We start from the raw sequence: 27,245 nt of genomic DNA on the forward strand, positions 1-27,245 counted from the left end.
TCACTGTCGACCAAAGTTTTGACTTATTATTTTTTTTTTATTGTATTTTCAGGTCCCGAAGAATGAATGTTGTGCGACTACTCCGACATAAATTATCGATTCCAATATTCTTGTTATTTCTAGTTGCAGTGCTGTGGTATTCTATTCTCCTGTTTGAAGATATGATAAGACCCCAAAACAGTGACACCGAGAATATGAATCTCTATGACGTAAAATTAAGAAAAGCAATTGAAAGTATGGACAGACCGACACGTGAACATATAAAACCTTTGCAACCACCAGATGACCATGAAATACCGCAAGAATCTCTGTATTTTATAGATAACGAATTTGAAAAGATAAATGAAAGTATAAATGCTCATAATATTAACTTATATGACAGTAAGCAGGAAGGAAAATACAATGGTGAAAATTTACACATTAAACCACCGTTGAAGGAGTTTCCAAAAGTTGATATCCTTGTCAAAGAAGAATTAGGTAATGCTTTCATCTTTTTAATTTATTCATTTGTTTTTAAAGTCGAATACTGTACAGTGGTAAATTATAAAAACCTAAACGTTTATAGTTGTGTATCCCTATTGTAGTCATTCTGTCATTCTGGTAAAATTTCGAATGAAGAAATGTAACCCAATTTAGAATCTTTTTATTTACGTTAGGATTCTTACGCCGAGCAATTTAGTCTACACTATTATTAAAAAAAATCCCGCCAAAAGTTTCATTTGACACATAGGGCATCCAACACAGGCCGTCCTTGTTAAGATACCTTAACGTAGAGACATGCGAAAGACATCTAGAACCCAACAAACGTTTTTCAACCAAATTAATTAAAATCCAAAGATAAAAACAATTAGACTTGAGTTACGTATAGAAACATGGATCATTGTAAATTTTTAAGTTTAGCTTTGTAAATTTAATAAGTGTAGATATAAATGGCAAAGACGAAGATGCTTTAAAAGCAATACTTTGCATTATATAAACAGACAGCACACACACACAAAAACAGAAACACGTACTGTGAAATAATACCATATCAAAGAATAATTGCATTTAGTGACTAGATGCAAGCTCAAACATAATCAGATTTCTGTTTACTAGTATAAGAAAAATGCTCTTTTACACTCTCATATCTGCTAAGTTTAACAAAATTGACCTTTCATCTAGATTATCTTTTTTTAATTTTTAACATACGATACACACAATTTTTTTATTGATTGATTGATCGTTGCGTGTTTATTGTCCAGTGGAAAGTATTTTATGCATAATAAGGACGATAGCAACTTAACAATTAATGCAATATATAGGTTCTGCAAGATAGGCCGACCGGGATGAAGGATTTGAAATCAATACTGCCACTGGAAATGAGGGTATGTTGAAAAGGAACATTTTTGTTGTTGCAACCGTCCTCTTACTGACCCCTCCGATAATTGTTCAAATGGTACTCTCAATTTATCAGGCATTGGATCCATGTCTCCATTTCGACAGGACGTGACTGTGTATGTATAAATCCCACGCAGCAAAACGAATGCTCTACTTTAGCAAGGTTTTACTGCCGAAACGGGAGAAATCCAGGGACGACAATAACTATATACCCCAATCAACCCTTAAAGTTTATTTTTTTAATAATTTAATTATAGATACATGTTAAAAATTAAAATAACATTTTGGCAAAATGAATAAACAACAATGTCTAGAACACGAAAGAGAATACTAGACCATTACGACTTCACAAAAATGTTATTCAAAATAACAGACAATCTAATTCCATAGACATGCATATAACTTTCAAAACCAATTATGTCTGTCGCAAAAGAGGAAGTGATATTTAAGCTGCGTTTGAAGAGTAAACATCTCTTCTGCTATAAAACAAATAAGTGAAGGGATTTTTGTTAAAAAATTGTTTTTAAAGTATATGAATACATCTATTTAAATTCTACGTTGTGATAAGAGGACTTGATTCATATTGCAGGAGAAAATGGAGAACCGGTCAACATTAGTAAACATTTATTAAATGAAGAAGAAAAGAAGGAATATAAAAATGGATGGAAAAATAATGCATTCAATGAATATCTCAGCAACCGCATCTCACTGAATAGAACTCTGAAAGACCAAAGAGATGAAAAGTAAGTACGACTGAAATTAAATTTGAGAACGGAAATGTGTGTATTTGTCAACGATGCAGCACCCCTATGATACCAATGCAAAAGCAAAAGATCAACTTTCTGTCTTTAACAATGATAAAGTGTCCAAACATATGTCAAGCTTTACAACTAGAAAAGAAAAGTTGTTAATAAATTTAACTGGATTTATCAAGATCTTTCTGAACACCAAATTCGTTAAAAGACAAAAGAAAAAACATAGCAGAGATCACCACTAATAAGGTTTTGGTCGTGGAAACCGATTTATTTCAAGATTCCGAGATTTTAAACAGGAATGTATCATCAATAAAGCACTGGCATTGTAAAGAATCAGAATTTGAAAATAAACTTGTAATAGTGCTGCTGCAGAAGATCCCCATACTACCTTAAGACCCTTACCGAAGTGTGTGCCATGTACACAACAAAATTTAAAACATGTTCTCAAATTAATGTTAATTTCCAGGTGCAAACTTATCAAATATCCTGAAGACCTACCTGACGTCAGTGTAATCGTTACATTCCATAACGAGGCTTGGTCTGTGCTCCTACGATCCGTCCACAGTATTATCAACAAAACTCCTAAGCATCTGCTCAGAGAAGTGATATTAGCAGACGACTGCTCTGATATGCGTGAGTCATCCTTACTGCATATAAAAATAAGAAGATGTGGTATGATTGCCAATGAGACAACCTTCCACCAAAGTTCAAATGAAGTGGATATAAGCAATTAAAGGCAACCGTACGGCCTTCAACAATGAGAAAAACCCATACCGTATAGTCGGCTTTAAAAAGCATTGACATGAAATATGTAACAATTCAATTGAAAAAACAAACGGCCTAATTTATAACAAAACAATTTACGAAAAACAAATATGACAAACATGATTCAACGACAACCACTTAACTACAGGTTGCTGCCTTGGGACAGGCACATGAATAATGTGGCAGGGTTTAACATGATGTTTAAAGGCACCAACCCTAACCCTGGACATTGGTTTAACTGTACAACATAAGAACAAACTATAAAAATCAGTTGCAAAGAGCTTAACTCATTAGATCGATACAAATCAGAAAAAAATATCTAACAAAAACACAAAACGGAAAGACAAACAATTGCACACAACAATTCATAGACAACTAATAAAAGACTGATCAATACGAACTTCTTCCTTTCTATAGCTCGGGTGATGTCAGGTGCTGCGAAAGGGTAGATAGATCATGTTCTACTAAAGGCACTTTTGTTGTTCATGGTAAGTGCAATGATGGGTCTAATTCGGTGACACCGATTTTCCATAACGGTCAACTATCTCGTGAACTCTTTTAATAATTGAAATTATATCGTATTACATTGTCAGCAGAACGACGTTGAATTTACCTTAATTTGTGATGTAGAACATAATCATGCTATCACATGGGTATTTTTTCTAATAACATGACTCAAAAAACAGAACGGTCTTAGTATGAAGTTTGAAAAACAAACAAAATTTTCCAACATAATTCAAACATCTGATTTCTTTTGATTTCTTTTGAAAAAAACGGACAATGACCAAACCTCCATAATGATCACATTGGTTACACATACATGTAATCATAATTGTTACATGTATATAAAATAATCAACAACTGAGATCAAAGAAAGGCTGGTCAGGTTATCGATAACAAAAAGAAAAAAATACGAAAGCATTGAAAAACACCAAACATGCATTCTGAAGCCCGCCTCCGGGTGCGATATTTCCTCGCTGTGTTGAAGACCCATTGGCGGCCTTCGGCTGTTTTCTGCTCTTTGGTCGGGTTGTTGTCTCTTTGACACATTTCCCATTTCCATTCTCACATTCCCCATTTCCGTTCTCAATTTTATGGTAAAATTACGTAGCTATTAAAACTGAAACAGAGACAAACATTGATGAATATAATAATATAGGTTAGATAAATTAGCTGATTTACGGGTCCCAACGTTATGGAGACAAATGTTCAAATTCAAAATAAATCGATAATATGTAGGTGTGAAACGTGTCCAACTTCCAATACATTTGAAAATGTTCTCTATTCCTCGAATACAAATACAAACTTACCACCAGACTAACAACCATTAAGATGACCATTTACTCCAACACAGAACAAAGCAATAAGTCGGCACGTTACACTGAAACAAAACATATTCAAATGCGTTCTTTTTATTCTCTACACTATTAATTGGTAAATGTTTCTGGTGGTTGCAAACATACACTCTCATGTAATAAATAAAAATAGTATGTTAAAATGCATCAACGCATTTTTTTAGGTGTGTAAGAATTGAACAAAACTCAATAAGCGTCCACCTTCTCGAATAATTCATGTGTTGGTCAATTTTCAGCTCACTTAGGAGAGCCATTAGAAAAATATTTTGTGGACTACCAAAAGGTAAAAATTGTGAGAGCTACAAGTAGGGAAGGTCTTGTAAGAGCTCGACTTAGAGGATACCGAGTTGCAACAGGAGCTGTGCTGGTGTTCTTAGATTCACACATTGAATGCACTGAAGGTATAGAATGTCCAACATGTATTGAAAAAATACGAATGTATGGTATAATTGCAAATAAGACATCTCTCCGCCAAAGACAAATGACGTAGCTGTTAGCCCATATAGGTCACCGTATGGTGTTCAATAATGAGCAAAACCGATACCTCATAGGAAGCTACAAAAGGCCTCAACATGAATATGTAAAAACATTTTGAACAAGAAAACCAATAACTTGATTTATTTTTATTTCAACAAATGAAAAACCAATCAGACCATTGTTGTTTGAATGCAACATATATCTTTGCATGACAACAGCTATGTACCTTTGACGAAGAAAAAAATACGTTTTCTTTTACTTATTATAGAAGAGAGACTACTTATCATTCGAGAGCATTTTAAGTCACTTCATTTGGTCTGTGTTCATGGAAATAAAGTGCATGTGTAACATGAATGAAAAGAGATGTGGGGGAAAATATAAATAAAACAGAAGAAAATAACCAAAGTACTTCTAGAATTCAATATATCATTTTTCTTGGGATCATACCTTCTATGCGTATTTCATGTATTTTTCATCGCACTAAATATTCATGTTTCTTCTTTTCTTTTTTTTTAGGGAAGTTGCATTATGGATTCATTTTAATTTAAATTTTCCGAAACACATAAAAATATTAGGGTCGTACAGGCATAATACTTTTCTGATCTCTTCGAAATCAGCAAATGTTGCTAAAAATATATCATTTATTTATTGACTTATCAGCTTTACGTCCCGTGTGAAATGTTCATTAATATAAAGGACGGCAAAAAATGTTAAATTCTGCGAAATTATCACAATGCCATTGCATTGCAAAAAAGAATCGTAATGTAGGTTAAGAAAATTATGCCTTAAAAAGACCATCTAAGGAAACGTCACAGAGATGGTGCAATGCGTCTTTGTATTTTATTACATCAACCGAGATACTCTCTAAATACAGAAGATCGTATTAATCGTCAGGATCTTGACAGGACGTTTAACGCATATTGTATATTAAAGATATAATAAATCGTCAACGTTTTATGATCAACCACTTCTGATTATTCTCTGTTTGAATTTATTAATCTATTTTAGACTTTAACATATTTCATCTAACCTTCAATATCGATCAGTACATTCTTTTCGTTTCAAACCAATACCACGGAAGGGATACATGTATCTGCATGAAAATACGATGTACACGTGAATAAAATTAAGATAAAACTAGAGATCATTGCTGTGCGTCATGAGCAGTACCGGAAAAAAAGAGGGGCGAAAGACACCAAAGGGGCAAAGTTGGAAACTAACCTACAATGCCATGGCGAAAAACGAAATACAACGGAAAGACAAACAACGATATACAAAACAAAACATCGAAAATTAAAGACTGCATGAGCAACACAAACCTTACAAAAAAACCGGTGGTGATTTCAAGCTCTCCGGCAGGGTAAGGAAATGTAATCCTGTTCATCATGTGGCACCTGTCGTGTTGCTCGTGTATGTACAAACCCGGAGACAAATCTAATTCGGTAGGTCACATTGGAGGAAAATAGGATGGGATTGGGGTTACGACAATTTGAACATATTTGTCGTCATCTCTGAAACAGATATTCCATAACGGTCAACACTCCGTAAAATAGACGAAAGGATGATATTAACCTCCCCACTTGAAACTCTTGGTTCTTTAGCTTCCTTCTGAGCAGCAATCATATATCTAGGAAATCGTGATAGGAAATGCAAGCTCTGGAACATCGTATCAGCTGGTAGATATATACTCATGATGTCAGACATCAATTAGTAAACGAAATCTAAAAGTGATAACATATGTTGTCCATTTGTTATTTTGTACCAGAAATTCACCACAACCGAAAAGTAGTTCATGTTGTATAATTTATAGGATGAATATTTACATGATCAACAATGGTCTCCCTTTGATATCGATGCATCTGGCAAATCAAATATCTTAATCGGAGAAAAGGAATATCTCGCAAGAGTTGAAAACTGAGATTATTTATATGTGAAAGGTGGTTTTTATGTTAAACAAGTACTTAATTTTACGTTTTCGAAATGTCTTTTAAACTTATGTTCACTCTTTGGCTAAAATTACTTGAAAAAAAAGCTTTAACTTTTTTTAGGCTGGATTGAACCTATGTTGGATAGAATAAGCAGAAACTGGACGACTGTTGTTACTCCTTGTATAGATGTTATTGATGATGACACTTTTGGCTTCCGGTTCCAAGGTGCTAAAGATATGTTTGCCGGGGGATTTGATTGGAAAATGGTTTTCATTTGGCATTCTTTACCGGAAAATGAACAGAAAAGAAGAAATTACGAAGATCATTTGCCGTACAGGTACATGTACACCAACTAATAAAATGCTTGAATAACTCAACGTTATGTATTAAACATTTTAAGATTTGACTGTTATAAGCAAAATATAAATGCTTCAAAACTGATTCCTTATAAACATTCCAAAATATAAATTTTTACGAGGGACTCTAGTGATTTCATACATGTCTTATGTAATGTATGAAGAGTACAATCTTTGGTATTGGGATAATTTATCCAAAGTAATCTTTTTATGAACCCAATCATAAAACCATATTTATATGTTTTCCTCCTACATGTTTAACTTCATTGATTGTTGCTGTTGTCATGAGTTGTCGTCGAGGTGATTCACAGTTATCGTGTCGTAAAATACGTATTGTAACACGTTTGATGTGTATCATTTTTTTAGGAAAAGTATTGTAACATGTAAAATAAATATTTTTATGTGAAAATGCTGTAACGTTTTTAAAAATGTAAATGCTTACGCTACAAAGTGTAGCAGTTAAAGGAAGGTGTTAAAGATATATAAGAGCATTGCAACATATATTGAAATACATTTAACATTTACAGTGCTTGACAGGCAAATGTAAGGATTTTATGAGGAAAACTAATTAACCTTGGTCATCAAATAGTTCGCCCTTGAGTATCGATATATCACTAAAGAGACATACATTTTCAAAATGCTACGCTCTCTGCACGTTAAGAACCATAACAACAACTCTTCATGAGGGTTGCGAAGGTAGCGTGTTACAAGGCTAAATTTATATCCCTATTCCAATGTACCCTCTTTTGCCAATGGCAGTCTAAATACTCAGCCTTTCATCCCGGTCCATTACAGGGCCGATTGTATGTGTATGAGATATTTTCCACTGGACATAAAGCAAACGACAATCAACCCTGAGAATATTGTAGCTATAAAAGAGGGGCGAAAGATACCAGATGGACAGTCAAACTCACAGATCGAAAACAAACTGACAACGCCATGGCCAAAAATTAAAAGACAAACAGACAAATAATAGTACAGATGACACAACATATAAAACTAAAGACTAAGCAACACGAGCCCCACCAAAAACTGGGGGTGATCTCAGGTGCTCCGGAAAGGTAAGCAGATCCTGCTCCACATGTGGCACCCGTCGTGTTGCTTATGTTATTACAAATCCGATAAATAGTCTAATTCGGTAGGTCACATTCCTGAAATGGGAAGGGTATTGTAGTTACAACATAAGGAACATATCCGATATCATCTGTGAAACGGTTATTCCATAACGGTCAACCAACTCGTGATGGCGTCCGTAAAATTTACGAAGGAGCTCATGTTTACATGTCTTTGTAGGTCTCCAACAATGGCTGGTGGATTATTTGCGATCAGTCGTGCATACTTTACTTACATTGGAACATATGATGACGGAATGGACATATGGGGAGGTGAAAATCTAGAAATATCATTTAGGGTTTGTTATGTATTAAATGTTGACTCTTTACATTGCCATCATTAAGAGACAGTTATCAAAGTCTTTGAATTATATTATCAGAAAAACAAGACAAAGTGAGAAAACTCATTTGGTCGAGTGTTGTGAAATTAAAAGGATAGATGTTAAATTTCTGCACCCTTATTAAATGTTTAGAGAAGGTTATTGATTTCGTCGTATCATTACACAGAATGTGATCACATTCTCTTCTTAAACTGCGAGGTATGATAAACGTTGTTCGTGCATTTGTTACTTTATTCTAACTTTTTTCGATTTCATTCTGTTTCCCCTATTTTTTGGGAAAACACCTCCTCAAACATACTAGGCTTATAATTTTGAACGCAATACGCGCGTTTCGTCTACAAAAGATTTATCAGTGACGTTAGTATCAAAAAGATTAGGAGGACACCTAAATTACGAAATTGAAAAGCATTGAGGAACAAATATTCCGAAGGTTTTGTTAAAGCCATCTAAGCAATACATGCTTACATTCTTTGGAAAAATATGATATCGCCAAAATGCTCAAGCTTGACTTTTCCAATTCGTTCTTAGCTGAATACTCTTCAGAACCCTTTAAGTCATTTTGCTCTTAACGTTTCCATGTACTTCTCATCGTTGGCTTTCAAATGTTTTGTGTATGAGGTTTTCCTGATGCAGGTAAATCCAAGAGAGCGTTTCGAACGCACTAAATGTTTCAAATGTTATTTTCAATATATATTAAAGTACATACATACTTTTCTATAAATCACCTAGATGTTTGTCACGAGTATAGTCGAATTAGGGTTCAGTGGCGCATCCAGAGGTGGGGTTAGGGGGTTGAACCCCCCCCCCTTTTTTTGGACGATCAATGCATTTGAATGGGAAAATATGGTTGGAACACCCCCTTTATCCTGGGTTGGGAACCCCCCCCCCCCCCCCCACTTTTTGAAAATGGCTGGATCTGCCCCTGTACCCGGGCCATTCCTTATTGTTAATTTCATGCTAATTATAATGTTTCAATTGTAGATATGGATGTGTGGTGGTACGTTAGAAACAACACCATGTTCTCATGTCGGACATATATTCAGGAAACGATCCCCTTACAAATGGAGAAAAAATGTTGATGTAGTACGGAGAAATAATATCCGTTTATGTGAAGTGTGGCTTGATGAGTATAAACAGTACTATTACGACAAAATAGGCATACAAACGGTTAGATATTTTTTAATGTTTTGTTAGACATCAGGTTAATGGGAAACAACTCTTAAATTCCACTGGTCCATTTGTGTCAACTATTTTCCTAAATATCATAAGCTTCATATTAGGGATTTACGCAAATTCTCGGTACCGACTGTTTACACCAACTTTGACAGGCAAAATAAAGGGGATCGTCTCAAAATAAAAAAAGTACGAAGCAATTAGCATTTCAAGGTATACATGTATGTTGCAAATAACTGTTAAGCAAGATTTTTCACAATGATTTATTCAATTCAATTAAGTTTGTTGTCTGTTCAAAAGTCCTGCACAATTCTCCACAATATGTCTCAGCTTTTGTCTTGTATGCCTCCATAAAGGTTTTCGATTGATATAAACATGAGGAGATTTGATTTGATTGTTAATGAGACAACTATCCACCAGAGTTAAAATGAAATGGTAGTAAGCAATTATAGGCCACCGTACGGCCTTCAATAATGAGATACTGTATAGTCTGATATAAAAATCCCCGATAGGAAAAATGTAAAACAGTTCAAACGAGAAAACTAACGGCCTAATTTATAACAAGACAATTTACGAAAAATAAATATGACAGACATGAATCAATGACAACCACTATGCTGTGAGCTCTTGACTTTGGACAGGCACATAAAGAATGTGGCGGGGTTGAACATGTTTGTAAACGCCGAACCCTTCTCTAACCCGAGACTGTGGTTTAACAGCACAACATAGTTGCGCTTGGGTTTACTCAAAAGACGTATACATGGCATGGTAGTGACGATGACTAGAAAAATACAGTTCTCGCGGCTAATCTTGTGGCCTATGGTATTCTATTCCACCGACGGCGGCAGGGATATAAGTCCAAATATCGCGTTTTATGCTCAATTCGTTCCGAGCAGGCCACTGCTCTAACGACTCCAAAGGTCTTTGTGGTATTGGTATGTTTTAATTTATGCTTTATTTGTGGCAACATTAACGTCGAAAATCAACGCGAGAACATGGTATGATGAATATGACTGAAACCACCATATATACAATGTAACCTGATTTTTGTGAGATAATTTGTAGGGTCTCTTAGTATCTCGTGCAAATAAGTCCTTGACAATCTGCAGAATATCTAGCATGTTTCAGGGGTTTCGCCGGTTGCAAGATATGTGTCTATAAAATGTTTTTTGCTACCGTCGTTTACTCAATATATATGAGAAAATAGTGGAATTTGTAAAGCTTTATGATGGACAGATTGAGATTGAAGAATGCATTTAATATCAAAAATAAGATATAACGTACAATGTCTAGTCTTAAAAAGTATTTGAACCCACAATGGTATATAGAAATGCTCTTTGTCCACTATAAAAACTATGTCTAACAGCCCTATCCAATTTTCAAAATGGCCATCGCAGCCTTCGAGCGGTCGACTTCTCTACTAAAACTACTAAATGTCGGCTCGAAATTAGATAGTAGAAATGCTCCTGGGACTATCATCTACCAAAACTGAGACTGATTATTCCGACAAATTTTAAAACATAGCCACCATGGCCTATGATCGATTGATAGATTTTCGTCAAAAACTATATTATCTCTGGGTTGCCGTATTTCCAAATTGTTTTCGATGGCCCATGAAGGTTGTCTGATTGGCCCCTTCATACTCTAATTGGTGTCGACAGATTTTTAGGTAATTTGCTTCTCCCCTACCCCCTACAACCCCCCCTTTCATGGGTTAACCACCCATATCTCTATTTTCGTGTCTGTGGATCTGTGGAACAGGAAAATATATCTAACGGAAAACTGGATTTTTCATTTGTACACAATGGCAATGTAGGTGTAGAAAAAAATCATTATCTGGCTTCATATACATATGTATGAGCTTGACTACATATCCGATTTAGGGGCTCCGATATAAATGTTCTGTTACTGAATATCTGGACTCAAATTTTCCTGCTTATTGTCGATAGAGTGATATTATGCTTCGTCCATGGGACTCTAGTTTTATTTGCACAAAAATACCGTATGAATCAAGTGCGCCGTTAAAATCACATTTGAGATGACCCCTTTCATTTTATCTGTCAAAGTCGGTGTCAATAGTCGGTACCGAGACTTTCCGTAAATCTCTACTGACACATGTACAGAATATGTTAATTTTTAGTCTCATGAATATTTTGACAGCATTGAAGAAACTGAAATTACCTCCTTATATTGTATGTGTTTAGTCTCCACATGTTTCTTGTGAAGCCTATTAAAAAGAGATATTAATTGTACAAACTTAAATTGGTGTTATAGGTTTATAGTTCTATCATTTGGGACGATTCTATCAGTCTGTGTGTACCTTGTTTTAGTGGCTAATGCCTTGACACTATTGTAAGAGGCGGAAGGACTTAGGCATTTATTTTTGCGGGATTCTGGATTTGGCCTTTACTTTCGCGGGAATTTGGGATTTACCCTTAACGGGACTCGGGAATTAATGATTGTTTTTTTTTTTCGGATCCGGAAAAGAATGCTTTATTTCCCCCTCCATCATGATTGAAACTATACACGTTGAATGTAAGTATCAGTATCTAATTCTAATTAAACTGAACCTCTTTAGAACCTATTTAGTCACAAATGTCCTTAACAGATTTTCAATTTCAATTTGGTGTTTTGTTAAGGCCTTTTAGTATCAGTGTATTTGCATTGATTTACATATGGTTTGAATCAGTTACCGAGTTCTCTTTCGATTATTTTCCCTGTGGTATATTCAAGCCAAATGTTCTCCGTCCGTTAAACTTTCATGTCTATTGTACTGACGTTGTTTATCATCTTAATTGCGTGTTGTAGTATAGGTTTCTTTTGATTTGTCTTTGTATATTAATAACCTTTACTGTTTAGTCCAATTTTGTTAATATCTTTTTGGCGTGGCTCGGTATTTATACATCCCGCCATTGTGTTATTGTGCTATAGTCATTTTTTGTTTTCTTGTTTTTCATTTTTTGCTTATGTGCTTTGTCTATAGAGTGTCTACATGCCTTTTTCTTTTTCTTTGTTGACATAGTTGTTTGTTTTATAATGATTAAGATAATAACACAATGTTGACTGCTGTACCCCAATTTTATGACATTTCTACCTATTAAATATTATATTATTTGTTTTACTCACACTTTGTTGTCGATATAATGGAATTTTACGCGACTGTCATACAAGTGAGAAGTTTCGCTAGCTATAAAACCAGGTTTAATCCACCATTTATTGCCATTTGTTAATAAGGGACTTTCCGTTTTGAAATTTTCCTTAGAGTTCGGTATTTGTGTTATTTTACTTTTTGTTTTCCCTATAACGTTCGTTTATCTTCACTTAAAATCAGTATAAGAGTTGAAATCTTGCTGTACCTTATATTGTTCTAAATTTTCTATTAATTCAATTATATGCTTTCAGTTCTTGGTGGATATGTGAGCCTCAAAGGGATAGTGTGTTGATTGAATTAATTATGATTTGATTTTTGGTGTTTTAACGCCACTTTTAAGCACCACTTTTAGGCTGTTTCGTGGTGGCCAGTTTTAATTGGTGGAAGAAGCCGGAGTGCCCGGAGAAAACCACCGACCTTCGATAGGAAAACTGACAATCCTAGTCAATTAAGATTGGAGTCGAGTGCACCCGCACGAGCGGGGTTCGAACTCACAACCTCAGTGTTGACTGGATAGTGATTACAGTAGTAACTACTTAGACCACTCGACCACCGAGGCCCCGAATTAATTATGATCTTAATTTTATCCGTATATATATTAATATATAAACACATAGATATCTTATGGTTGCCAGTGAGACAACTCTCCACCATATAGCAATTAATGAGGTTGAAAACAATAATAAGAGTCTCACGCTTTACGACCCGTTAAACAACAATAAAAGTCACTACCATATGTTCGACATGAAATTTCCAGGCATGAGAAAGGAGGAACAAAATATAATCAATTTAAAGAGAAAACAAACAACGTGATTTTGTCTTAAACACAACAAAAAAAAAACACAAAGAAGACAGACAGATCCAACGACCACCGCTGAATAAATTAATGATACGAACTTAGGATAGGCACAAACATGATGTGGTTGAGCTAATATAAAAATAGGTACATGTAGTATGGATGCCAATGAGACAACTATCCACCAGAGAGAGAGTCTAAATGCGGTGAATGTGAGCAACTATAAGTCATTGAATGACTTTCACCAATGGAAAAAAACCAGTAAACATGACTTCTTTTAAACTTAGTTTTACTGTGCGTATTGCTTTGTGTTTGTTTATTCAACATTGGCTAGAGGTATAGTGGGAGGGTTGAGACCTCACAAAACATGTTTAACCCCACCGCATCTTTGCGCCTGTCCCAAGGGGGTCTCCCCGATATTCCGACACCCCATTGGTCTTTCACCCCTTAGTCCGACGCCCCATTGGTCCGACAGCCCATTAGTTCGACACCCCATATAGTCCGACAAAGGTAAATCACTGTGGTAATAGAACATCTTCTTAGAATCATTATTGACGTGGTATATGAACAACTCTTTCTTATAAGAAACGGAAATAGATAATATATTTTTTTACCATGCTACCCATTTGGTTTTTAAGAAATACCATGACCATAGTACATGTATATTCAAGCATGATGATTTCTAGTCATCTACACTATACACGAACGTATAGATCAAAACTGAAAGATGTGGAATTGTTAATTGACTTTATAATTGAAAATTAGTGAATTTAAAAGTTTGTTAGTAAAATTAATCAAAAGATGATGATTGGTTCAATATATTAAGACTTTGTTGAGGTTGAAACTTCAATAAAACGGATTAAATTTGCTGTCAGAATGTATTGAATAGCAATGAAACATTTGCCACTGGACATTAAAATTATGGTTGTGAGCCCTCAACATCCCTTTACCTTAGATGTTAGTGTATATATAGAAGCGACCAATGAATACGTTTTACTTACAGCTACCGGAATACGGTAACATAACCTCAAGAATTGAACTACGAAAGAAATTGAAATGCAAAAGTTTTGAATGGTTCCTGAAAAATGTTTATCCTGAAATGTGGGTACCAGGTGAATCATTGGCATATGGACAGGTATAGTATATGTGCACTTATGTATATGTAAATGACTGCGATGAAGATCGGAAACACGACCTGTCAAATTTATGTTGTACTCAGTGTTTTTGATAGATTAAGTGGTATTTCAATATAAAATAGTAATTGTATATTGATTTTAGTCGATATAAAAGAAAATTTGATTTTTCCATTACAAATTTAAAGATCAGCAACAAGATGAACGTCATCAGGCATGTGTCATTTTTAGGGGATAAAAGCAAAAAGAGGAACAAACAAATATTGTCATAATTGAATTTGACTAATGGACGAACTGAGATGCAATAAACTAAAATTTGCTTTGTAAATATAAAAAAAAAAAAAAAAAACAACAACCTTTGGAGGAAAGTATATAATCTTTTACTAATAAAAGAAACGAACTTGATAATTTGCAAATTTTCTACTAACGTACAGAAATCTATTATGTATTATGCATAATACTACAAAGTCAAAATGCCTGTATTTAAGGATGTACTTAGGTGAAATTAAAAAAATCTAGAATTTAGAATTGATACTATAAGTCAGAAGAGCATTAGTTAAGGAACAAAATAAGATAAAAATATTGATAGGTTATGGAGCTCCTTTTCGAGCTATTTAATTTTTTTAAAATGGCGGGAAAAGGCTGACTCGGACTTTTACCTTATATTTTCGTTGGTATTATTTGGGTCTCAAATCGAAAGAAAAGAAATCTAGAATTTGTAGTAATTGGACTACTTGGACCACTCGGGCACCAATGCCCCCATCATCGATTTAGTAATGAAAAGTACAATCACAAAAATAATACATCTAATGAGCTTATCAACTACGTCTTATTTTGACCTGACTCAAGCTAGCAGCCACTCGCTAGCATCCACTACGCTAGCAGCCACTTTTAAGATAAATCTAAAAACCAAAAAAGATGCATAAGATTCAAACTCAACAGAATTGTTTTTTAAAATACATCAAACTATGCAATTGTAAAATTATGAAAAAGAAGATTTTAATGAAGAATTATATATTTTAATTGCCTTTTCAAAAGTGAAAACAAAAGTATACATGTGCCTCATCGAAGTATAATGATAACTACGTGATAACCGAATCGTCCAATTGTCTTGCTCATTGTAAGGGTTATAAATAGGCCTTTGATTGCCGTAGGTAATTTTTAACATAATTTGAAAGATGGGGTGGAGTGAGGGATAGACATGATTTAAGACACTTTAGACATAAGTTTGGTCCTCTGGTGAAGACAAACCATGAGTTATCCCACCTGGGCCTTTTGGTCCAATAGACCTAAAACCTTTACCTATCATTTGCACATAGTGTGTAAAAAAGTATTGCCGTAGGGAATTTTTGACAGACCTTGAAAGATGGGGGATAGGCATCTAAGACTCTTTAGACCTAAGTTTGGACCTATGGTGAAGACAAACCGAGTTGCACAACATGGGCCTTTTGGTGCAATAGACCTAGGTGAAGACAAACCATGCGTTTTCCCACCTGGGCCTTTTGGGGCAATGGACCTTAGACCTTTACCTATCATTTGCACCTAGTGAGTAAAAATGTATTGCCGAAGAATTTTTGACAGATTTTGAAAGCTGTTGGGGTAAGTATCTTAGACTCTTTAGACCTGAGTTTGGACCTATGGTGAAGACAAACCATGAGTTGTCCCACCTTGGCCCTTTTGGTCCAATGAAACTTAGACCTTTAACTATCATTTGCACCTAGTGTGTAAACAAATTATCGCCGCAGGGTAGGCATCTTAGACTCTTTAGACCTAAGTTTGGACCTATGTTGAAGACAAACCATGAGTTGCACCACCTGGGCCTTTTGGTGCAATGGACCTTAGACCTTTATCTGTCATATGCAACTAGTGTGCAAACTGGCCAAACTAAGAGATTCTCAACGTGGGCCATGATAACAGAGGTAGAGGTAGGCATTGCGTTTAAAATGGCCCATAGCACTTATGCCCTAGACCCGTACGAGTTTGTCAGTAAAGGGTAGGGGGAGTACCCGGTATATCTCAAAGTGAAAATTAACTAATGCCGGCTATCCATACTAATGGTATTAATATTGATTTTGTTATCAGTAAATTAAAATCAAACTAAATATTATTGTTATATACATATGCACATTCATTGCTCTACAATCTGTCGATACCTGTATCTTGGCATTGCACAAGGTCATGTTTTTCTCTGACTGTTTATGACGTCTTTACACTTAATCCATTGGATGTTGGATGTGTACTGATTGATAATTTAGACTTAGATGCATGATTTTTTTCATTAGTTGTTATTGGCTTTGATCTAGCTGCCAGTAACTGCGAGTACTCTCAGATCTGTACTTAGTGTCTTTTTGTTGTTTGGATGTACAAGTACCCGTCCACGTCCACTCTGTGTATTTGTTAGATGTATTTCTATTTGCATCCATCTGATGAGTTAACCCTTTTTCAACTGATTTTTATAGTTTGTTCTTATGTTGTACTGATACACCACTGTTCCAGGTTAGGGGTAGGGTTGGCGCCTTCAAACTAGTTTAACCCCGCCACATGCTGTATGTGCCTGTAATTCAGTGGTTGTCGTTTGTTGCTGTGTTACATATTTGTTTTTCGTTCATTATTTTGTACATAAATTTGGCCGTTAGTTTTCTCGTTTGAATTGTTTTACATTTGTCATTTCGGGGCCTTTTATAGCTGACTATGCGGTATTGGCTTTGCTCATTGTTGAAGGTCGTGCGGTGACCTATAGTTGTTAATTTCTGTGTCATTTGGTCTCTTGTAGAGAGTTGTCTCATTGGCAATCATACCACATTTTCTTTTTTATAAGAGATTATCCACGTAGGCAATTATACCAGAGGTAGAGGTAGGCATTGCCTTTAAAATCGTCCATAACACGTATGCCCTAGGCCCGTACAATTTTATCAGCACAAGATTAAAAAGGGGGGGGTGTACCCCGGTATATCTCAAAGTCAAAATTAACTATTGCCGGATAGCCAAACTAAGAGGTTGTCCACGTGGGCCATTATACCAGAAATTGAGGTAGGCATTGCCTTTAAAATGACCCATAGTACTTATGCCCTAGGCCATTTTTTAGAGGCGAGGTAATGCCTACTTCTACCTCTGGTATAATTGCCCACGTGGAGAATCTCTTAGTTTGGCCAGCCGGCAATTATAGTCAAATTGGACTATGTTTCATACTGGGTACCCTCCCCCCACCCAATGCTGACAAACTTGTACGGGTCTGGGGCATACATGCTATTGGCCATTTTTGAGAGGCAATGCCTACCTCTACCTCTGGTATAATGGCTCACGTAGAGAATGTCCTAGTTTGGCCAGCCGGCAATACTTAATTTTGACTATGTGATATACCGAGGTAACACCTCCCCCCACCTTATCCTGACAAACTCGTACGGGTCTAGGGCATAAGTGCTATGGGCCATTTCAGAGGCCATGCCTACTTCTACCTCTGGTATAATTGCCAACGTGGAGAATCTTTGAGTTTGGCAAGCCGGCAATAGTCAAATTTGACTATGTTTCATACTGGGTTCCCTCCCCCACCCTATGCTGACAAACTCGTGCGGGTCAAGCGCATAAGTCCTATGGGTCATTTTAGAGAGGCAATGCCTACCTCCACCTCTGGTATAATGGCCCACGTGGAGAATCTCCTAGCTTGGCCAGCCAGCAATACTTTATTTCAACTATGTGATATACCGAGGTAACACCCTCCTCCATCCTATCCTGACAAACTCGCACGGGTTTAGGGCATAAGTGTTATAAGCCATTTCAGAGGCCATGTCTACCTCTACCTTTGGTATAATTGCCCACGTGGAGAATCTCTTAGTTTGGCCAGCCGGCAATAGTCAAATGGACTATATGACACCCTCCCCCACCCTATGCTGACAAACTCGTACAGGTCTAGGGCATACGTGCTATGGGCCATTTTAGAAAGGCAATTCCTACCTCTACCTCTGGTATAATGGCCCACGTGGAGAATCTTAGTTTGGCCAGCCGCAATAGTCAAATTGGACTATGTGACATACTGGGTACCCTCCCCCACCCTATACTGACAAACTCGTACAGGTATAGGACAATAGTGCAATGGGCCATTTTAGAGAGGCAATGCCTACCTCTACCTCTGGTATAATGGCCCACGTGGAGAATCTCCTAGTTTGGCCAGCCGGCAAAAGTCAAATTAGACTATGTGACATACTGTGTACTCTCCCCCCAACCTATGCTGACAAACTCGTACGGGTCTAGGGAGGCAATGCCTACCCTCTACCTCTGATATAATAGCACATGTGGAGAATCTACTAGTTTGACTCTAAAGTTTGGTCTATAGAGTCTTAGATGCCTACCCCCTATTTTTCAAATTCTGTCAAAAATTACCTACAGCAATACTTTTTTACACACTATGTGCAAATGATAGGTAAAGGTCTAAGGTCCATTGGGCCAAAGGCCAAGGTGGGACAACTCATGATTTGTCTTCCCCATAGGTCCCCCATATGTCCAAACTTAGATCTAAAGAGTCTTAGATACCTACCCCACTATTTCTCAAAGTCTGTCAAAAATTCCCTGCGGCAATACACTTTTTTACACACTAGGTCAAATGATAGTTAAAGGTCTAAGATCCAATTGGGCAAAAGGTCCAGGTAGGACAACTCATGGTTTATCTTCACCATATGACCAAACTTAGGTCTAAAGAGTCTGAGATGGCTACCCCCCATCTTTCAAAGTCTGTCAAAAATTACATACAGCATTACTTTTTTACACACTATGTGCAAATGATAGGTAAAGGTCTTATGTCCATTGGGATGAAGGCCAAGGTGGGACAACTCATGGTTTGTCTTCACCAGAGGACAAAACTTATGTCTAAAATGTCTTTAATGCCTACCCCTCACTCCACCCTATCTTTCAGTCTTGAGCCTGGTATTATTTTGCATTTAAGAATATAAGCACAAGCAAATGGCTTTTTAGCTCACCTGGCCCAAAGGGCCAAGTGAGCTTTTCTCATCACTTGGCGTCCGTCGTCCGTCGTCGTCCGTCGTCGTCGTCCGTTAACTTTTACAAAAAAATTTTCCTCTGAAACTACTTAGACAAATTTAACCAAACTTGGCCACAATCATCATTAGGGTATGTAGTTAAAAAAATGTGTCCTATGACCCCGCCTGCCAACCAACATGGCCGCCATGGCTAAAAATAGAACATAGGGGTAAAATGCAGATTTTGGCTTATATCTCTGTAACTAAAGCATTTAGAGCAAATCTGACATGGGGATAATATTGTTTATCAGGTCAAGATCTATCTGCCCTGAAATTTTCAGATGAATCAGACAACCCGTTGTTGGATTGCTGCCCCTGGATTGGTAATTTTAAGGCAATTTTGCCATTTTTGGTTATTATCTTGAATATTATTATAGATAGAGATAAACTGTAAACAGCAATAATGTTAAGCAAATAAGATCTACAAATAAGTCAAATGACCAAAATGGTCAGTTGACCCCTTAAGGAGTTATTGCCCTTTATAGTCAATTTTTAACCATTTTTCGTGAATTTTTGTTATCTTTTACAAAAATCTTCTCCTCTGAAACAACTAAGACAAATTTAACCAAACTTGGCCACAATCATCATTAGGGTATCTGGTTTAAAAAAATGTGTCCGATGACCCCGCCTGCGAACCAAGATGGCCGACATGGCTAAAAAATAGTACATAGGGTAAAATGCAGTTTTTGGCTCATATCTCTGAAACCAAAGCATTTAGAGCAAATCTGAAGAGATAAAATTGTTCATAAGATCAAGATCTATCTGCCATGAAATTTTCAGACCAATCAGGCAACAGGTTGTTGGGTTGCTGCCCCTGGATTGGTAATTTTAAGTCAATTTTGCCATTTTTGGTTATTATCTTGAATATTATTATAGATAGAGATAAACTGTAAACAGCAATAATGTACAGCAAAGTAAGATCTACAAATAAGTCAGATGACCAAAATGGTCAGTTGACCCCTTAAGGAGTTATTGCCCTTTATAGTCAAATTTTAACCATTTTTCGTAAATTTTTGTTATCTTTTACAAAAATCTTCTCCTCTGAAACAACTAAGACAAACTTAACCAAACTTGGCCACAATCATCATTAGGGTATCTGGTTTAAAAAATGTGTCCGGTGACCCCGCCTGCGAACCAAGATGGCCGACATGGCTAAAAAATAGTACAAAGGGTAAAATGCAGTTTTTGGCTCATATCTCTGAAACCAAAGCATTTAGAGCAAATATGACGAAATAAAATTGTTCATTAGATCAAGATCTATCTGCCATGAAATTTTCAGACCAATCAGGCAACAGGTTGTTGGGTTGCTGCCCCTGAATTGGTAATTTTAAGAAAATTTTGCAGCTTTTGGTTATAATCTTGAATATTATTATAGATAGAGATAAACTGTAAACAGCAATAATGTACAGCAAAGTAAGATCTACAAATAAGTCAAACAACCAAAATTGTCAGTTGACCCCTTAAGGAGTTATTGCCCTTTATAGTCAATTTTTAACCATTTTTCGTGAATTTTTGTTATCTTTTACAAAAATCTTCTCCTCTGAAACAACTAAGACAAATTTAACCAAACTTGGCCACAATCATCATTAGGGTATCTGGTTTAAAAAATGTGTCCGATGACCCCGCCTGCGAACCAAGATGGCCGACATGGCTAAAAAATATTACATAGGGTAAAATGCTGTTTTTGGCTCATATCTCTGAAACCAAAGCATTTAGAGCAAATTTGACGGAAATAAAATTGTTCATAAGATCAAGATCTATCTGCCATGAAATTTTCAGACCAATCAGGCAACAGGTTGTTGGGTTGCTGCCCCTGGATTGGTAATTTTAAGGCAATTTTGCCATTTTTGGTTATTATCTTGAATATTATTATAGATAGAGATAAACTGTAAACAGCAATAATGTTTAGCAAAGTAAGATCTACAAATAAGTCAGATGACCAAAATGGTCAGTTGACCCCTTAAGGAGTTATTGCCATTTATATTCATTTTTTTACAATTTTCATAAATTTTGTAAATTTTTACAAAATATTTTCCACTGTAACTACTGGGCCAAGTTCATTATAGATAGAGATAATAGTAAGGAGCAAGAATGTTCAGTAAAGTAAGATCTACAAACACATCACCATCACCAAAACACAATTTTGTCATGAATCCATCTATGTCCTTTGTTTAATATGCACATAGACCAAGGTGAGCGACACAGGCTCTTTAGAGCCTCTAGTTACATTCTGATTTTACATTCTGATTTTACATTCTGATAACTCAAATAAAAAGATGTTGCCATTCCTACTACATTGTACTAGTATTGATAACCCTGTCTTAATTTTTCGATGAACATAGAAAATCAATAGGCAAACAAATGCTTACATATATAAAGCTTGATACAGAATTTCGTGGAAACTTGGGAAGCACAGATGTGTACTTTTTGAGAAAAATGCGTCAAAACAAGTAGGTGGTCGGACAGAGCTTAAGAACATATCACTATCTCGGAGACGAAAGTATAATAAATTTTAATTCGGTACTTCATTATATAAATGTTGTTTTTTATACATAGATAGCAGCCAAAACCCAACCATACTGCCTTATGGGTGATTGTGGATACGGACAAACAGGGAAGCCCATCTCACTGGTCAACTGTTCATCAGGACATAATGTAAGATATGAAGTCACATTTCTTTTTTTATATTGAAAATGTTTGTTATAAAATAGTCTATATTTCGTCTTTTTTTTTTCGTTTTATTTGTTTTTTATTTTTCTTCTTTCGTGTTGTGCAGTATTTCATGCTTCTCAGCTGTTTTGGTATCGATTGCAACTGATGAGTCGTATGTAAACGAAACACGCGTCTCGCGTACCAAATAAAAAACCTGGTCTATTTGATTTGTAATTACAGCATCTCGATGTTTGATTAAGGTGGTACCAAACACCTCGACTAAAATTAATTTGGCTCGTTTAATTTTCATAAAATTTTGACACAATATTTATTTTGACTCTTTGACAAAAATATAAAAATTTCAAAAAACTTGAACCAAACATTTTATCGGAAAAATACATTGGATATATAGTAGTTTGACAAACACTAATTTTGATCATTGAGAAGCTTAATATTTCCTTAACAATAGAACGTGATTAAAACGTTCAGCTAATTTTTACAGAGTTGTCTCCCTGTAGTGTTATGTACCACCTTAAGATGCACAAATACAATATCGTCCTCATTTTTGCTTTTACGTTGACGTTACATATTCTTTCTTTTTTGTTTGCCGGTCCGTCGTCGACACATGAATTTGAATTCCCTCATTAATACTTGTCTATTGTTTTCCATTCATTTTTGTAAAAGTAACAGCAAAAAGGATTTTAGAAATCAAATAAACACATTAATAGACTATTTTATATTTGTAAATATATATTTTTTTTAATTAAGAAAGTAATGTATTTGACAATGGCAAAAGAAATAAAACGAGACAATGGATGTGTTGATTACAGCGGGAAACCTGGAATACAGATGGAATCATGCCATCAGAGGCGGGGAAACCAGGAATGGGAATATCGAGAGGTATTTTAATATAAAAATAAGAAGATGTGGTATGATTGCCAATGAGACAACTAACATCTGAGACCAAATGATGTAGAAGGTGTGCAACTATAGGTCATCGCGTACGGCCTTCAACAATGAGCAAAACCAATACCATAGAGCAAGCTATCAAAGGTTCCAAAAGTACAAATGTAAAACAATTCAAACGAGAAAACTAACGGCCTGATTTGTGTACATAACAATAAACAAAAAACAAACAAACAAACGGCAACCCCTGAATCACAGGCTCTTGACTTTGGAAAGGCACATAAAGAATGTGGCGTTGTTAAACATGTTTGCGGGCGCGCTATCCCATCCCTAACCTGGAACAGTGTTGTTACAGCACACATAAGAACAACCTTAAAAAATCAGTTGAAAAAGGTTTAACTCGTCAGATCGACAAAAATCACAAAACAACTAATCTAAACCAATAGAAAAGACACAAAGTACAAATCTGAAAGTACTCGTAATTACTGAAAGCTAATTCAAAGTCAACAACAACTATGGTTGTAAGGGAGCTACCATTTAATTTTTTTTTTTTTGGGGGGGGGGGGGGGGGCGGGGGGGGGGGAATGGGGGGGGGGGGGGGGGCTAGGATGAAAAATTTTGTCCTGCATTGTAATCTCTGTCCTGCCTTTTTATTTTTCACTCTTTTCGGTCCTGCCTTTTTTTGATTAGTTTATCCTGACTTTTTTTTACATAAATTATCATCCTGCCTTTTTTTTGGCAAAGTTGCTCATCCTGCCTTTTTTTTTTAACTCAAAACTCCTGTCCTGCCTTTTTTCCAAATTCCATCCTAGCCCCCCCATAAAAATCAAATGGTAGCTCCCTAAGACTTAAGTATGAATATTCTGATATAACCTATTATAACCGAGTGTCAGTAGTAGTCATTAACGATTTTAAAAAATGAACCTTATTAAAACTAAGACACAGGTTTATAGTAATACTCTCATTTTGAAATTCAGTTTTGCGTAATTTATGTATCAATTTAAATATAATGTATTGCGTATACAACATTTTTATGATTTTCTTTTATTTGTCATTTTAGGATAATACGTTGTATCATGTGTTTTCACAGAAGTGCCTTGAAATATCACAAGATGGACAAACACTGTTTATGAACACATGTTTAGGCACTGATTACCAAATTTGGCTTTGGAACAGAAATGGACCACCAGGACCAACGAGAAACTGGAATTCGTTAGATTGAATATCTTTAAAAACATATTTTGTATTGACATAACATGCTACTTTATCGAGTATTAATTCTATATTTTGAAATCCAATTCATACAACAATTCTTCTCTTTTCAAGTCAGTGTGCGAAAACGCATTGATTCCTCAATTTTTTTTTAAATAATTTATTTTTTCAAGTTCATGTCATATAAGACGTTTGTTCTTTAGAAAAATGAGCCTGTAGATAGATACAAAGGGGACATTCAGAACGCATAAGTTGAAGTAAAACTGACAACGCCATGGTAAAAATAGATAACAACCAAAAACACTACATAGAAAACTAAAGATTGAGCAACACGAACCCTACCAAAAAAGGGGTGAACACTATGTGTTCAAGAAGGGTTAGCAGTTCTTGATCCACATATGGCACCCGTCCTGTTACTTATACATGTACTCATCATTTTCCGGTGATATTTCACAGTCGTGGAAGAAATATTCTAGACTATACTTTTGAAAAAAAAATTAAGTTAAGTCCTTTGCGATTGGTTTACAAAGTCCTTATCTATCATTCGCCTATTCGATCGGCAATTATAATCTGAATCACGGCCACTGCAGCGTAAAAAGTCCTTGCTTTTTCAGCATTACTGATATGTTTCATAAGTTACGCATGCGCATGATTATCCTAATAATATACGAACATCCTAAACGGGGATGTGCTTCTAACGAAAAGACTCCTAAAGCATGATTGTTAGGAATAGCGACTGATCCCAAACTACTCAATTTTTGCGCTCGAAAAGGAAGGCGTATTTAAATCTAATTATTTAAAACTTCTTCTTTCGGGATCAAGATATAATAATATTTGATAAATTGTCATTTTCTGTGAATTTTTGGGCGAGCGATGACATGTTAAAATTAAATGTTGATTTCTTATAAATGCAAGTCTCCAAGGAATGGTGATAAAAATGTTTATGTTTCCAAACTTTTAGAGAAAGAAGACCTTTGAATCAATTTGGATTTGCCTGAGAATTGAAATAATATAATGTAAGCAAAGAATGGGGGTGCACCTATATTCTTCTACATCGTCTGATGAAAGAGCATGATTGCCATAAAAAAAGGTCGTTATTTCATTTAATGCAGCCTATTTTCCTATTTACAAAGAGAATATGCTCTACTATGTTATCTTTTATGGAATTGAATGCTGTTTTTTATTTTTATTTTATTATTATTATTATTATTATTATTATTATTCCTTTTGCGCTCCGTGCATACTGTGATTTGTCACTTCGATATAGAAAATATATAAACATTATAATATTCAATCGAAAAGGTATTTAGCTTTAACCACTAGTCTTCAGCAGATAATGTGGTGATATATAAGCCGTATTGCCCCATGTGCAATCAACTGTTCGTCATAAAGATGAAATGTAGATGTCGATTTCAGAGCTAAGTAGATACGCCATATCTATTTAACTTCAATTATTATTCCAAATCAGGGACGGATCCAGGATTATATGTAAGGGTGGGAAAGGGGGGGGGGCTGTAAATTATGAGATACTATTTTGGTATTTCCTATTTCTATTTGTTATTCATATGTTCTATGTAAATGTCAACTGCCATTTCAATTAAATACCGTTCGCGATTTTAAACTTTCACCGCTTGGTACAAGTGCCCTTTAATGGGGTGGGTAGTGCTATACATGTATACTATTCGTAGGTTCTATTTACATAATTAAATTGGAAACACATAACGGATCAGGAGACTCGTCCCCATCCAACAAAGATCAGTATCTGATTTATTAATGTTTGATTGATGTCCAGTGGCAAATATTTGATACATGTTCAAGACGATAATCAGTATCTGTATATGAATTGTATATGATATTGTACACATTATGTAAATATAATAAGATGGTGAGCGTTCATTGATGTAATAAATCTAGTGTACTGTTGTAAATCAATACGTGAAGACATTAAATTACAAATAAATCAACAGAAATCAATTACGGAAAACTCATAATTTCGAGGACATTGTGAATCTTTTGAGAAACGATTGAACGACATTGTAATTAAAATATACAGTACTATTTTCTTTTTTCTTTTTAACAATATTCAACAATATCGCAAACCAAATAAATCTGACCGTGATCTTTTTTTTTATATATTATATAACAGAAGAAATAATCTATAATTAGTACAATTATCTGCGCAATATATTTAGCAAATATTTGAATAACATTCTGGTATGACAGAATTATACTACAAATGTTTACACACTTATTCAATGAAGGATAAAAGGGGCGCCTTAAGAAAAAACGGATATTATTAGTGAAGAAAAAATCTTGACACATGATAAATTATAAGTGAAAAAAAATACCAATATGAAATAATAGGGACTTTATAAAAATGATATTTGATTAAAATGTATAACTTATATTTATGTAGCATGTCAGCTCTACATAATAGGGAAAACGGTAGTATTTATTCTTCCATAAGCGACAACACTAACATTTTCTAAATTTACCACTTTACATAAAAAATAAAAAATAAAAACAGTTATGTGTGGTATTAGTACTTTATTATCCTGTTTTAGAAATTGAAGTCAAATAGTATCATGACCATCTTCAAACGGAGCTTGTTTGTGGTATCCATGCCCACCGTCATTTTACATGAAGTGTTTGAAAATTTAGAAGTCTTTTCGAATAATTCTCAAGAAAATATTTCAATGGATTTCAAAATTTAAATTGTTACTATA

At 35.3% G+C, this 27,245-nt stretch overlaps 1 protein-coding gene across 1 annotated transcript; it reads left to right on the forward strand.

Moving 5' to 3' along the window:
• Positions 1 to 2,584: 2,584 nt before the first annotated feature.
• On the forward strand, positions 2,585 to 24,546 carry LOC127713960 (polypeptide N-acetylgalactosaminyltransferase 5-like). The gene is made up of 9 exons (XM_052219910.1): positions 2,585 to 2,765; positions 4,489 to 4,653; positions 6,778 to 6,994; positions 8,307 to 8,424; positions 9,448 to 9,633; positions 14,590 to 14,721; positions 22,306 to 22,404; positions 23,170 to 23,301; positions 24,368 to 24,546. The coding sequence occupies exons 1-9, from the start codon at positions 2,585 to 2,587 to the stop codon at positions 24,527 to 24,529; spliced, it is 1,392 nt and encodes a 463-aa protein (XP_052075870.1). The 3' UTR covers positions 24,530 to 24,546.
• The last annotated feature ends 2,699 nt before the right edge of the window (positions 24,547 to 27,245 follow it).

Source organism: Mytilus californianus, unplaced genomic scaffold, assembly GCF_021869535.1.
Source record: "Mytilus californianus isolate M0D057914Y unplaced genomic scaffold, xbMytCali1.0.p SCAF_9, whole genome shotgun sequence".
NCBI lineage: Eukaryota > Metazoa > Mollusca > Bivalvia > Mytilida > Mytilidae > Mytilus > Mytilus californianus.

Bases quoted from the DNA above. Each gene is read 5' to 3' on its own strand.
- LOC127713960 (XM_052219910.1), top strand. From the start codon at position 2,585: ATGTTAATTTCCAGGTGCAAACTTATCAAATATCCTGAAGACCTACCT. The intron at 2,766-4,488 runs GTGAGTCATCCT...GTCAATTTTCAG, and splicing joins AGACGACTGCTCTGATATGC to CTCACTTAGGAGAGCCATTA. The intron at 8,425-9,447 runs GTTTGTTATGTA...TTTCAATTGTAG, and splicing joins ATCTAGAAATATCATTTAGG to ATATGGATGTGTGGTGGTAC.